Source organism: Abramis brama (assembly GCF_963993115.1).
Source record: "Abramis brama genome assembly, chromosome: 24".
Taxonomy (NCBI): Eukaryota; Metazoa; Chordata; class Actinopteri; order Cypriniformes; family Leuciscidae; genus Abramis; species Abramis brama.
In genome coordinates this window covers 776,730-792,219 of record NC_139986.1, presented here as the reverse complement: position 1 = coordinate 792,219, position 15,490 = coordinate 776,730, and the positions used below count along the sequence as shown (strand labels likewise).

The 15,490-nt window shown below is 36.5% G+C and overlaps 1 protein-coding gene across 1 annotated transcript; it reads right to left on the bottom strand.

Moving 5' to 3' along the window:
- Positions 1-4,057: 4,057 nt before the first annotated feature.
- On the bottom strand, positions 4,058-13,257 carry LOC311075755 (uncharacterized protein). The gene is made up of 10 exons (XM_084103340.1): positions 13,174-13,257; positions 10,650-10,949; positions 8,532-8,862; positions 8,036-8,142; positions 7,907-7,965; positions 5,269-5,340; positions 5,099-5,167; positions 4,922-4,999; positions 4,770-4,838; positions 4,058-4,617 (listed from the first exon to the last, which is right to left on the bottom strand). Exons 1-10 carry the CDS (start codon positions 13,220-13,222, stop codon positions 4,561-4,563), a joined length of 1,191 nt encoding a protein of 396 aa, XP_083959466.1. The 5' UTR covers positions 13,223-13,257; the 3' UTR covers positions 4,058-4,560.
- Positions 13,258-15,490: the final 2,233 nt, after the last annotated feature.

Here is a 15,490-nt window from a genome sequence, read left to right as displayed (position 1 = left end):
TTCCTCCAAAGAAAAACAGCATTAACACTGACAGATTAGTTTGTTGAAAGGCCAGCTAATGACTTTTTCTCTACAAAGTCTTTCCGAGGCTTAACAAAGAAAGAAAGTAAAAACAAGCACTATTTACACCCACAGTTTTTCCACTTCATGAAAACGCAGCCTCCGCCTTGAACACAGTAGACGACACTATCTGAACTATAACTCACCGGATCATCAAACATCTGCATTTACTCATGTCTGCATGCTTTTAGTTCTTCAAGAACACATTACAACTAGAAAAAAAAGTTTGTTGAGACAAACTTTAAGGTGGCTTGAGAAAGCCAGACCAGAGAGTTTGAAGAAGTTAAAAGAAAGTTAGAAGTTTTAAGTAGTTTGAAGTTTAAAAAAGTTAAAATTTTGATTGATAAATTAGTAATAGAAAGAAAGAAAAAAGATTAGTTAGAAAGAAAAAGAAAGAAATATTAGTTAGAAAGAAAGAAATATTAGAAAGAAAGAAAGATTATTTAGAAAGAGAAAGAAAAATAGATTCGTTAGAAAGAAAGATAAGTTAAAAGAAACATTAGTTAGAAAGATGGATTAGAAAGAAAGATTAGTTAGAAAGAATGAAAGGAAGAAAGAAAGACAGATTAGTTCGAAAGAAAGAAAGAAAGAAAGAAAGAAAGAAAGAAAGAAAGAAAGAAAGAAAGAAAGATTAGTTTAAAAAAAGAAAGAAAGAAAGAAAGAAAGAAAGAAAGAAAGAAAGAAAGAAAGAAAGAAAAGATTAGGAAGAAAGAAAGAAAGAAAGAAAGAAAGGTGGATTAGTTATTTAGAAAGAAAGAAAGATGGATTAGTCAGAAAGAAAGAAAGATGGATTAGTTAAAAAGAAAGAAAAATAGATTAGTTAGAAAGAAAGAAATAATTGATTAGTTATAAAGAAAGAAAGAAAGAAAGATTAGTTAGAAAAAAGATAGAAAGAAAGAAAGAAAGATGGATTAGTTAGAAAGAAAGAAAAATAGATTAGTTAGAAAGAAAGAAATAACAATTGATTAGTTATAAAGAAAGAAAGAAAGAAAGAAAGAAAGAAAGAAAGAAAGAAAGATTAGTTTAAAAAAAGAAAGAAAGAAAGAAAGAAAGAAAGAAAGAAAGATGGATTAGTTAAAAAGAAAGAAAAATAGATTAGTTAGAAAGAAAGAAATAATTGATTAGTTATAAAGAAAGAAAGAAAGAAAGATTAGTTAGAAAAAAGATAGAAAGAAAGAAAGAAAGATGGATTAGTTAGAAAGAAAGAAAAATAGATTAGTTAGAAAGAAAGAAATAACAATTGATTAGCTATAAAGAAAGAAAGAAAGAAAGAAAGAAAGAAAGAAAGATTAGTTTAAAAAAAGAAAGAAAGAAAGAAAGAAAGAAAGAAAGAAAGAAAGAAAGAAAGAAAGAAAAGATTAGGAAGAAAGAAAGAAAGAAAGAAAGGTGGATTAGTTATTTAGAAAGAAAGAAAGATGGATTAGTCAGAAAGAAAGAAAGATGGATTAGTTAAAAAGAAAGAAAAATAGATTAGTTAGAAAGAAAGAAATAATTGATTAGTTATAAAGAAAGAAAGAAAGAAAGAAAGAAAGAAAGATTAGTTTAAAAAAAGAAAGAAAGAAAGAAAGAAAGAAAGAAAGAAAAGATTAGGAAGAAAGAAAGAAAGAAAGAAAGAAAGGTGGATTAGTTATTTAGAAAGAAAGAAAGATGGATTAGTCAGAAAGAAAGAAAGATGGATTAGTTAAAAAGAAAGAAAAATAGATTAGTTAGAAAGAAAGAAATAATTGATTAGTTATAAAGAAAGAAAGAAAGAAAGAAAGATTAGTTAGAAAAAAGATAGAAAGAAAGAAAGAAAGATGGATTAGTTAGAAAGAAAGAAAAATAGATTAGTTAGAAAGAAAGAAATAACAATTGATTAGTTATAAAGAAAGAAAGAAAGAAAGAAAGAAAGAAAGATTAGTTTAAAAAAAGAAAGAAAGAAAGAAAGAAAGAAAGAAAAGATTAGGAAGAAAGAAAGAAAGAAAGAAAGGTGGATTAGTTATTTAGAAAGAAAGAAAGATGGATTAGTCAGAAAGAAAGAAAGATGGATTAGTTAAAAAGAAAGAAAAATAGATTAGTTAGAAAGAAAGAAATAATTGATTAGTTATAAAGAAAGAAAGAAAGAAAGATTAGTTAGAAAAAAGATAGAAAGAAAGAAAGAAAGATGGATTAGTTAGAAAGAAAGAAAAATAGATTAGTTAGAAAGAAAGAAATAACAATTGATTAGTTATAAAGAAAGAAAGAAAGAAAGAAAGAAAGAAAGATTAGTTTAAAAAAAGAAAGAAAGAAAGAAAGAAAGAAAGAAAGAAAGAAAGAAAGAAAGAAAAGATTAGGAAGAAAGAAAGAAAGAAAGAAAGGTGGATTAGTTATTTAGAAAGAAAGAAAGATGGATTAGTCAGAAAGAAAGAAAGATGGATTAGTTAAAAAGAAAGAAAAATAGATTAGTTAGAAAGAAAGAAATAATTGATTAGTTATAAAGAAAGAAAGAAAGAAAGATTAGTTAGAAAAAAGATAGAAAGAAAGAAAGAAAGATGGATTAGTTAGAAAGAAAGAAAAATAGATTAGTTAGAAAGAAAGAAATAACAATTGATTAGTTATAAAGAAAGAAAGAAAGAAAGAAAGAAAGATTAGTTAGAAAAAAGATAGAAAGAAAGAAAGAAAGAAAGATGGATTAGTTAGAAAGAAAGATAGATTAGCTAGAATGAAAGAAAGAATGAACAGTGGATTAGTTGGTTAGAAATAAAGAAAGATGGATTAGTAAGAAAGAGATGTATTAGTTAGAAAGAAAGAAAGAAAGAAAAAGAAAAAGAAAGATGGATTAGTTAAAAAGAAAGAAAATAGATTAGTTAGAACGAAAGAACAATTAATTATTTAGAAAGAAAGAAAGATTAGTTAGAAAAAAGATAGAAAGAAAGAAAGAAAGAAAGATGGATTAGATAGAAAGATAGATTAGATAGAAAGAATAGTTAGAAAGAAAGAAAGAAAGAAAGAAAGAAAGAAAGAAAGAAAGATTAGTTAGAATGAAAGAAAGATATATTAGTTTCGAAAGAAAGAAAGATGGATTAGTTAGTTAAAAAGAAAGAAAGATGGATTAGTTAGAAAGAAAGATAGATTAGATAGAAATATAGATTAGTTAGAAAAAAAGAAAGATAGATTAATTAGAATGAAAGAAAGAAAGACATATTAGTTAGAAAGAAAGATAGATTAGCTAGAAAGATAGATTAGTTAGAAAGATAGATTAGTTAGAATGAAAGAAAGAAAGATATATTAGTTAGTTAAAAAGAAAGATAGATAGATAGATAGATAGATAGATAGATAAGGTTTGAAGATAGATAGATAGATAGATAGATAGATAGATAGATAGATAGATAGATAGATAAGGTTTGAAGATAGATAGATAGATAGATAGATAGATAGATAGATAGATAGATAGATAGATAGATAGATAGATAGATAGATAGATAAGGTTTGAAGATAGATAAAATAGTTTGAAGATAGATAGATAGATAGATAGATAGATAGATAGATAGATAGATAGATAGATAGATAGATAGTAAAGTGAATTAGTACATAGAATAGTAGTTTAATTGAGTCTAGGGCTTCAGGGATTTTAGATTTGAGTTTTTGTGTTTGTGCACTAATGGGCCACCGTAGTCTTGGCTCATTTTGAGCAGTCTGCAATGAAAGTCTATGGGATTTTTATGGTTTTTAATATTAATTTTTAAGAAAACTGAAAGTCAAATCAGTCTGAAAAGATATAGCACACTAAGTCAGAACAGTCTGAAGGTCTGACCCGAGTTTGGAGTATGTAGAGTTAAAGCTCTAGGAGGAGTTAGAGTCAGATTTTTTAGTCTCAGAAGAATAATAATAAGTTTAAATAGGATTTCAGTAAGTTGGCTTTCTCAAGCCAACTTAATTATGCTAAAATTCTGTGTTTGATTGTTATGTTCCAGGTGAAAATGACCCTAATTGGATTCAATACAATTCACCAAAAAAAAAAAGAAAAGAAAAACAAAAAAAGTAAACAGGAGAACATATGGTTTATAAAACAGCATTGAACAATTTTTTTATTTGTTTTTCACAAAATGTAAATATTTTATTATTTTAAATTAAACATTTATATTTGTTTATGTGCTTAAACAGTAGAACAGGCTCTCGCAACGCTAAGATCATGGGTTCAAATCACAGCAAAATTACATTAAAAAAAAAATACCATAAAATCACATCACAATAATAGAAATTTCGTTCACATTTTTTATCAACAGCTCAACGTGTCGAGACTGTACCATAACTGAGAAACAGTAAGACAACTTCAAGAAAAACATCTTTGTGTTTCAGATTGACCTGGAACTTAATATAGGTTAAAAAACAAAAACAATCTTCACATTATTTATTTTTCACATCACAGAAACAAAGGGCTGAATGCAACTAAACATATTGCTGTACTTCACATCCGCTTTCATAACTCTGATCAACACAAAGGACAAGAACATCATAAAAAGATTACGTCTGCTTATATAACTATTTCACTTTTCTGACCATAGATTCATATATGTTTTTATTATCCATTTCAGGAAGCTACAACAGCACATGAGAACACAAAAACAAAACAAAACAGAAAATAGAGTTAGGTTTACATGAAGCCACATTAATACACTGTAAAGTAATTTATATAACTGCATATTACTGTACTTTCATTACTGTATCAACAAATATTATAAAAATAATACCTGGATGATTTGTTTAAATCCAGTCATGATTTCATAAAGATCTTCAACCTTGCTGTGTTTCTCATTTCCCTGTTTAGAATGAAATGTATGAATACATTAATAATAATAACAATAACAACAGCAGTTTGTAGTTCAAGCAGATCAAAAATTACCTGAATGTTTTGTGTATTTCCACCAGTCATGATTTCATAGATATCGTCACGTGTAACCTGCTCGTATATATCATTTCCCTATTAAAAATAAAATGTATAAATAAATAAATTAATAATAATAATAACAGCAACTTATAGAGCAAGCAGACGAATGCTACAAATGTTATAGAAAATGACCTGCATGTTTTGCTTGATTTCAGTCTTTTCATAGAGATTTTCACATGTAACCTCGTTTTTCTCATTTCCCTATTTAAAATAAAATTAATAAGTAAATTAATAAGAAGAACAACAACAACAACACAGTTCAAAGTGCAAGTAGGTATGCTACAAATTTGATAAAAAATTACCTGAATGTTTTGTTTAATTTCACTCTTTTCATAGATACTATTACATGCAACCTCCTCGTTTCTCCCATTTCCCTGTAAAAAAAGAAATATATATATACATTATTATTATTAATAACAGTGATCAGAATCTGTGATTTCCCCTCCTTGAACTGCCACCTGACCGTGGTGGAGGGGTTTGAGTATCCGAATGATCCTGGGAGCTATGTTGTCCGGGGCTATATGCCCCTGGTAGGGTCTCCCAAGGCAAACAGGTCCTAGGTGACGGGTCAGACTTAGAGCGGTTCATTAATCCTCTATGAAGAAATTTAAAACGAGGACCGTGATGTCGCCCGGCATGGCGCAGCCGGGGCCCCACCCTGGAGCCAGTCCCGGGGCTTGTATGTGAGCGCCTGGTGGCCGGGCCTCCCCCATGGGGCCCGGCCGGGCTCAGCCCGAAGGAGCGACGACAACCCGATCCGTGGAACGTAACTTCACTGGCGGGGAAGGAGCCTGAGATTGTGCGTGAGGTTGAGAGGTACCGACTAGAGATAGTCGGGATCACCTTTACGCACAGCTTGGGCTCTGGAACCACACTCCTTGAGAGAGGATGGACTCTTCACCACTCTGGAGTTGCCCATGGTGAGAGGCGGCGGGCTGGTGTGGGTTTGCTTATAGCCCCCCAGCTCAGCCGCCATGTGTTGGAGTTCACCCCGGTTAACGAGAGGGTCGTTTCCCTGCGCCTACGGGCCGGGGATAGGTCTCTCACTGTCGTGTGTGTCTACAGGCTGAAAGGCAGTGCAGAGTACCCGGCCTTCTAGGGGTCTCTGGGAGGGGTGCTGGAAAGAGCTCCGACAGTGACACCTGGAGGGGCGTGATTGGGAGGAACGGCCCCCCTGATCTGAACCCGAGTGGTGTTCTGTTATTGGACTTCTGTGCTAGTTACAGCTTGTCCATAACAAACACCATGTTCAAGCATAAGGGTTTCCATCAGTGCACATGGCACCAGGACACCCTAGGCCGGAGGTCAACAATCAACTTTTTGGTAATTTTATCTGACCTCTGGCCGTATGTCTTGGACACTCGAGTGAAGAGAGGGGCGGAGCTGTCAACTGATTACCACCTGGTGGTGAGTTGGATCCGATGGCCGGGGAGGAAGCTGGACAGACTCGGCAGACCCAAACGTACTGTGAGGGTCTGTTGGGAATGTTTGGCCAAGTCTCCTGTCAGAGAGATCTTCAACTTCCACCTCCGGCGGAGCTTCGGCCGGATCCCGAGGGAGTCTGGAAATATTGAGTCTGAGTGGACCATGTTCTCCACCTCCATTGTCAATGCGGCCACTCGGAGCTGTGGCCGTAAGGTCTCCGGTACCTGTCGAGGTGGCAATCCCTGAACCCGGTGATCGACACCAGGAAGTAAGGGATGCCGTCAAGCTGAAGAAGGAGTCCTATCGGGCTTGGCTGGCCTGTGGGACTCCTGAGGCAGCTGACGGGTACCGGTAGGCCAAGCGGACTGCAGCCCGGGTGGTTGTGGAGGCAAAAAATCGGGCTTGGGAGGAGTTCGGTGAGGCCATGGAGAAGGACCGGCTGGCCTCGAAGATATTATGGCAAGCCGTCTGGCGCCTCAGGAGGGGGAAGCAGTGCCCTACCAACGCTGTTTACAGTGGAGGTGGGCAGCTGTTGACCTCAACTAGGGATGTCGTCGGACGGTGGAAGGAATACTTCGAGGATCTCCTCAATTCCACCAATGCGGAATTCCATTGAGTAAGCAGAGGCGGACTCGTCCATCACCCAAGCTGAAGTCACCGAGGTAGTCAAGGCACCGGGGGTGGATGAGATCCGCCCTGAGTACCTCAAGTCTCTGGATGTTGTGGGGCTGTCTTGGCTGACACGCCTCTGCAGCATCGCGTGGCAGTCGGGGACAGTGCCTCTGGACTGGCAGACCGGGGTGGTGGTCCCTCTTTTTAAGAGGGTGTGAGGGACCGGAGGGTGTGTTCCAACTACAGGGGGATCACACTTCTCAGCCTCCCCGGGAAAGTCTATGTCAGGGTACTGGAGAGGAGAACTTGGCCGATAGTAGAACCCCGGATTCAGGAGGAACAGTGTGGTTTTCATCCCGGTCGTGGAACACTGGACCAGCTCTATACCCTCTACAGGGTGCTGGAGGGTTCATGGGAGATTGCCCAACCAGTCCACATGTGCTTTGTGGATTTGGAGAAGGCATTCGACTGTGTCCCTCGTGGCGTCCTGTGGAGGGTGCTCTGGGAGTATGGGGTCCGGGGCCCTTTGCTAAGGGCTGTCTGGTCCCTGTACGACTGGAGCAGGAGCTTGGTTCGCATTGCTGGCAGTAAGTCAGACTTGTTCCTGGTGCGTGTTGGACTCCGACAGGGCTGCCGTTTGTCACCGGTTCTGTTCATAATTTTTATGGACAGAATTTCTAGGTGCAGCCAGGGGCCGGAGGGTGTCAGATTTGGGGACCACACGATTTCGTCTCTGCTTTTTGCGGATGATGTTGTCGTGCTGGCCTCAGACCAGGACCATCAGCATGAGCTGGGAAAGTTTGCAGCCGAGTGTGAAGCGGCTGGGATGAGAATCCCCGGATAAGCGGAAGAAGATGAGAATCTGTGAGTTTACTAACATGATGGCAATGAGCGGTCACTTACGTCGGGCTCCTGTTGATCGCTCACGCCTTCAGACGGATTTGCAGCTCCAGCTCTTCGTTCTGCAGAAACACACACATGTAATAGTGCACATATTCTACTGTCTCTGATCAAATATTCTGACTCTCTCACTTCTTCTAATGTGTCCTCTGATCATAAGCACAGCCACAGCGAAGATGACGGGCAGCACCGCTCCCAGAACAACCCGCCACAGGAGACTCTTCAGACCCGGCATCAAGCTGAAACAGGAGTCAGAGGTGCAGGAGTGTGTCAGGAGGACTGAACACACGTGGACTAATCTCAAGTCAAGACATCTTTAATTATATAGCACTTTTTACAATACAGACTGTTTCAAAGCATCTTTACCGAGATATCAGGAAAATAATGCAACAAAGTTTGTTTCCAGAAGAAAATAGTGTCATAGTCCAGCTAAAGTAAGTTCAGTAATGTTTCAATTTTGATGTAAAAAAGTTATTAATTTAGTTCATTTATATATATATATAACCGCTCTGGAGAAAACCATGATGTCATCGCCCAGCTCAGATCAGTTCTCATATAATGGTGTCAATGCAGGCAGATCAATATTATTGTAGAATATTATATTAAATGTCCCCAGTGTGCCTCTTACTTGTCTTGGCTGAATGCTGTGGTGTGGCCTGTATAGTGAACAGTAACTCGTCTTGTATATGGGATCTTCCTCACGCTAATATGAACTGGCATCTGGTATTTCCCATCGGAGCAGAAGTACCATCCACTGTCCTCTATCTTCAGCTCGCTCAAGCTCACATTCAGAGCCTCACCGTCACCACTGACATGAGTTTGATCCGAGCTTTCTTCATCTCTCTCAACACACGAGCCTCCGATCTGACACCACTGTGAAGCTCCGTGACAGACGACGGTCACGTTCCCTCCCTCGTAGCCGGACACGCTCTGACTCGACACCTGGAGCTGGGCTTTACCTGGACAGGTCACACTAAACGTCAGAGACACATGCATGTTTTTCTTGATAATTCATGTCTAAATTTGTACATTCTGGAATATGACACGTAGAAAACTATGGAAGCTTTTTTGCAAGCTGATAAAAAACTGCAAGATAAGTTTTTTGCAATCTTTGCAACTGCAAGATAAAAAGGCGCAATTCTGAGAAAAAAACTCTGAATTGCGAGATATAAAGTCACAATTGCAAGATAAAGTCAGAATTTTGAGATAAAGTTACAATTGCAAGATAAAGTCTGATTTGCGAGATATAAACTCACAATTGCAAGATAAAGTCAGAATTTCGAGATATAAAGTCATTATTGAGATATATAAAAACAGAATTCCGAGATATAAAGTCAGAATTGCGAGATATAAAGTCAGAATTTCGCAAAATATAAAGTCAGAATTGCGAGATATAAAGTCAGAATTGTGAGATATAAAGTCAGAATTGTGAGATATAGTCAAAATTGCGAGATATAAAGTCAGAATTTCGAGATATAAAGTCAGAATTGCATGATATAAAGTCAGAATTGCGTTATATAAAGTCAGAATTGCGTGATATAAAGTCAGAATTGCGTGATATAAAGTCAGAATTGCGAGATATAAAGTCAGAATTTAGAGATATAAAGTCAGAATTGCGTGATATAAAGTCATATTTGCAAGATATAAAGTCAGAATTTCGAGATATAAAGTCAGAATTGCAAGATATAAAGTCAGAATTTCGAGATATAAAGTCATTATTGAGATATATAAAAACAGAATTCCGAGATATAAAGTCAGAATTTCGCAAAATATAAAGTCAGAATTGCGTGATATAAAGTCAGAATTGCGTGATATAAAGTCAGAATTTCGCAAAATATAAAGTCAGAATTTCGCAAAATATAGTCAGAATTTCGTGATATAAAGTCAGAATTGCGAGATATAAAGTCAGAATTGCGAGATATAAAGTCAGAATTTCGAGATATAAAGTCAGAATTGTGAGATATAGTCAAAATTACGAGATATAAAGTCAGAATTGCAACATATAAAGTCAGAATTGTGAGATATAAAGTCAGAATTGTGTGTTAAAAAGTCAGAATTTCGAGATATAAACTCACATTTGCAAGATATAAAGTCAGAATTGCGAGATAAAAAGTCAGAATTTCGAGATATAAACTCACAATTGCAAGATATAAAGTCAGAATTGCGAGATAAAAAGTCAGAATTTCGAGATATAAACTCACAATTGCAAGATATAAAGTCAGAATTGCGTGATATAAAGTCAGAATTGCGTGATATAAAGTCAAAATTGCGAGATATAAAGTCAGAATTTCGAGATATAAAGTCATATTTGCGAGATATAAAGTCAGAATTTTGAGATATAAAGTTAGAACTGCGTGATATAAAGTCAGAATTGCGAGATATAAAGTCAGAATTTTGTGTCATAAAGTCAGAATTTCGAGATATAAAGTCAGAATTGCGAGATATAAAGTCAGAATTGCGAGATACTATAATGTTGCAATTACAAGAAAGTCAGAATTGCAAGAAATTCATGAAAGTTAGATTTGTAAGATATAAATTCATAATTGCGAGCTTAAAAATGTATATTATATTTATTTATACTATATCTCATAATTGTGAGGATAAAAAGTCAGAATTGTGAAATTGTGAGAAAAAATTATTGAGAGATACAAATACAGTTACCTATTTTTTATTCTGTGGGATAAACAAGCTGCCATTGGAAACACATGGATAGATTTAGATACACAAAATAAAATACTCAAAATACCTTTAATAACCTCCAAGTAAAGATGTGCGTGAGGATCGGATCCAGAAGTGCTGATGGCACACCAGTATGAGCCGGTGTCGCTCTCCTCAGCGCTCCTCAGCGTGGCCGTAAACACCTTCTCTGTCTGGTTGTCCTCAAAAGACATTCTGTTGTGTTTTACTTCACGACTGAAGGGCCAAACACCTCCAGAACTCACATATTTATGCTCACTGACATATTTCTGATCGTATAAACAAGGGATTATGATGGTTTGATGTTTTTGAACAGATATTTTACTGACTGTAAGAATAGATTGAGTTCCTGTGCAAAGAAAAATAATACAATTATTATTACACTAAAGATTTTACAGTGAGGAAAATAAGTATTTGAACACCCTGCTATTTTGCAAGTTCTCCCACTTAGAAATCATGGAGGGGTCTGAAATTGTCATCGTAGGTGCATGTCCACTGTGAGAGACATAATTTAAAAAAAAAAAATCCAGAAATCACAATGTATGATTTTTTAACTATTTATTTGTATGATACAGCTGCAAATAAGTATTTGAACACCTGAGAAAATCAATGTTAATATTTGGTACAGTAGCCTTTGTTTGCAATTACAGAGGTCAAACGTTTCCTGTAGTTTTTCACCAGGTTTGCACACACTGCAGGAGGGATTTTAGCCCACTCCTCCACACAGATCTTCTCTAGATCAGTCAGGTTTCTGGGCTGTCGCTGAGAAACACGGAGTTTGAGCTCCCTCCAAAGATTCTCTATTGGGTTTAGGTCTGGAGACTGGCTAGGCCACGCCAGAACCTTGATATGCTTCTTACAGAGCCACTCCTTGGTTATCCTGGCTGTGTGCTTCGGGTCATTGTCATGTTGGAAGACCCAGCCTCGACCCATCTTCAATGCTCTAACTGAGGGAAGGAGGTTGTTCCCCAAAATCTCGCAATACATGGCCCCGGTCATCCTCTCCTTAATACAGTGCAGTCGCCCTGTCCCATGTGCAGAAAAACACCCCCAAAGCATGATGCTACCACCCCCATGCTTCACAGTAGGGATGGTGTTCTTGGGATGGCACTCATCATTCTTCTTCCTCCAAACACGTTTAGTGGAATTATGACCAAAAAGTTCTATTTTGGTCTCATCTGACCACATGACTTTCTCCCATGACTCCTCTGGATCATCCAAATGGTCATTGGCAAACTTAAGACCTTGACATGTGCTGGTTTAAGCAGGGGAACCTTCCGTGCCATGCATGATTTCAAACCATGACGTCTTAGTGTATTACCAACAGTAACCTTGGAAACGGTGGTCCCAGCTCTTTTCAGGTCATTGACCAGTTCCTCCCGTGTAGTTCTGGGCTGATTTCTCACCTTTCTTAGGATCATTGAGACCCCACGAGGTGAGCCATGTTAGTAGTTTGATTCTTACTGATTGTATGGGGTGGACAGGTGTCTTTATGCAGCTAACGACCTCAAACAGGTGCATCTAATTTAGGATAATAAATGGAGTGGAGGTGGACATTTTAAAGGCAGACTAACAGGTCTTTGAGGGTCAGAATTCTAGCTGATAGACAGGTGTTCAAATACTTATTTGCAGCTGTATCATACAAATAAATAGTTAAAAAATCATACATTGTGATTTCTGGATTTTTTTTTTTTTAGATTATGTCTCTCACAGTGGACATGCACCTACGATGAAAATTTCAGCCCCCTCTATGATTTCCAAGTGGGAGAACTTGCAAAATAGCAGGGTGTTCAAATATTTATTTTCCTCACTGTATATAAAGCTGAAGTGAAAAATTAAATGTTAGGCTTACAACGCCTTGTTTCAGTGTGCATGAGCTCATCTGCATATATGCCTATTCCCATCCATGTTATAATGTTACTCAATATTATGGGCTCAATATTAAACGCATTACATGGCTAAAAATCATTTGGTCGACTGGAGAATCTGCTCCAAATGATTCACTAAGAACGAATCAAACTGAATCACAAATTAACTAAGAACCCGCTTATGCTTTGCTTATGTTTATGTTTTCGGTGTTTTTATTTCTGATTAAACATCTGACAGAAAGGGACACAGGTCATAACTGCTGAAATGTTTCTAATGTCTGAGGTTATTCTGAGCTATACATAGCTATATATGTTGAATCAATGATCCATCTATGAAATAACCAACATAAAATATATGCTAAACTTATGATAATATAATTCTTCTTAGTTAAGATGCGCCTTTTCGGTTTGGTTTCAGTTGAAAACACAATCATGTATACAGTAGATAAAAATATACTTGTAACATGACCCTTAAACATTAACACTGCTAGTTCTTGTCAAGTTGATGGTGTTGAATATGAAAAGAAAAAATGTATGTTTACAACAGCTAAAATATAGATGAATTGTGCCCAAAAGCTTGTTATTACACACACTATATCAGCACTGACTTCAACACACATTCCCAAAATTCCAGACGGAGAGACAGGAATTTCTCTTGAGACAAAATCAGTCAGAAAACGGCGTATAATTGAGTTTTTGTCGTACCTGAAGAGTGTGTGACAAGGAACATAACTAGCAGAGTCGTCTTCATCATGCTGACTGAGTGAGAACGAGCCGATCTTAGCAGGACTATATTTATTTCTCTCTAGAGAATAGGGTGAAACAGTTTTCACAGCTTGTGTGAGCCGTTGTTAACTTCAGTCTGTGTGCAAACACTATACACTTGACATCGTTTGAACACTTTCTCCTCACAATGCACATCATAATAGTTCATATTTTAGTGGAGAAAAACTAATGCAAGAGCATATTCATGTTATATTTGAGATGATCTGCATGAGCGCTGCTGTTGTTCCTTCCTGCGTATCTCAGAAACCTTTTGTGTTATAAGAGAACATCCTGCAGATATGATCAAAGATGAGATGATATTGCTTTATGATCAGATCTGTTGCAGATAAGACCTGGGTTCAATGTTGAAACTTATACAACACTTTAAGAGGGATATATCTTTTTAAATATATATATATATGTCTCCAGTGAAATAAAACTTACTAAATGTATAACTCTCCAGTGATGTCCAGTATAGCCATAAATACTCATAAGAACATTAGTAGTTCCTCATACTACTTTCAATTCAATATTAGACCTGCAAATAATCTACTGATGCTCTTTAGAAGGGCTTTATGTAAGAATTTTCATGTATTACAGTAACTGTTTTTTTGTTTTGTTTTTTGCCACTGTTTGAACAGCTTGTAAGGAAACTTAAAGAACGAGACCTTCCCCGACTCCTAGATGAAAGCCTTAAACCTAAAAGCCTTACTGTAACGTCAATGATTCATGCAAAGAAAAGAGATTCATTCAAACTATAGACTCACATATAGATCTATATAGTCTCATATAATCAAACTATCACAACAGTGTGATTTAATGAGCTCATCTGCCGTTATGATGCTGGTGAATCTCAGATCTGATCAAACATCCACATCACTGCGATCTGATGCTTTCTGAACCGTTGCTTTCTCATTTTCATTGTGTCTATTTCATACTGAGAGGAACGTGCAGCACATATTTACATATTCATATAACCGTCGCTCTCAGCAGCATCACTATGTTCGTTAACAGTATATCACTGCAAAGCTATTTATAACTTCTTTTTACTTCTAAGCGAAGACTGAAAAAGATCTTCTCCATGAGAATATTGGGGTCTTGAATCCCGTTGAGTCTGTTGTGTGTTACGAGCTCCTGCAGTTCACTGAACGACCACCGGTGGCGCTATAACAAGAGCTGTTCACTTCTACATAGTGATGGGGACAGTGGCGGCTGGTGAAAAATATCTTAGGTAGGGCTGTCATATTCAGCCGGTTTCAATAGTCTGGTAACCATGGGAGTATTAGGCCTACTTTCTGCCCTTGGTATGTTTATTGTGCTTTGATGTTTATTTTGTTCTATTCCTTAACCCAGTCCCAGTGGTTCTCAAACTTTTTAGAGTTGTACCCCAAGAGGCTTTAATATCCTTCTGCGTACCCCCACTCTTCACTCACACCTTTTTCAGTATAGGACAATATTTGCCCCCTTTAAATCGATTTTTTCAAGTGCATTTTTACCTTTACAAATACCTTTATAAAATAAATAATGCTTTGAATAATAAAAAAAAAGGGTCAAGAGACCAACTAAAGTGAACACCGATCACCATCATGGTGACTTCAAATGAAACAATCAAATCATCTCTGTTAATTCTCAAACAGAACTGTAGATGTATGACAGAAATAAAGTCAGTCTGGTTAGTAATAAGTGAAGCTGGTAATGCTGTTTGTGGAGTTGTTTAATCCTCTGCTGAGATCTTCAGAGATTTAATGTTTTTTATCTTCAGTTGATTTCATCTAAGGCTGTGGCTGAAGTTGTAGTTCTTGTGTTTCTGCTCGTCTCTTTTTTCTGTTCTTGTTTCTCTAAATTGACATTCCCAGAATTCCCTGCGTGACACTTCACATTTGATGCCATTTCATTTAAATAATTATGTTTCTTCTTAGTTTTTGTTATCAGCTATGTACATTTGGGGTTTATCTCATTACATCATATATTGTTTAATGAATGTTTATGGCATTATTTGGAGTCGTGTGCGTGTCACCATGATGGTGTTTTGTATTTGTGTGTATGACACTGTTCACCTTCTTTATATTAACATGTGCCTCAGTTTGTGGAAAACTAATGGTGTACTTTAAATCATCATGTGCTTTTCTTTTTTACCACCTGTATAATTATGGTGGTTATCAGTATTGTCAGGTTTCGTACAAACGAAGCAGGCAAGATGGTAAGTTTGATATTTTAATAGCAGAATGGATCGGACACAGCGTGAAAGGTGAGTAAA

Bases quoted from the DNA above. Each gene is read 5' to 3' on its own strand.
- LOC311075755 (XM_084103340.1), bottom strand. From the start codon at position 13,222: ATGATGAAGACGACTCTGCTAGTTATGTTCCTTGTCACACACTCTTCA. The intron at 5,341-7,906 runs GTAAGTGACCGC...CTTTTTTTACAG, and splicing joins GCGATCAACAGGAGCCCGAC to GGAAATGGGAGAAACGAGGA. The intron at 4,618-4,769 runs GTATTATTTTTA...GTGCTGTTGTAG, and splicing joins GATTTAAACAAATCATCCAG to CTTCCTGAAATGGATAATAA.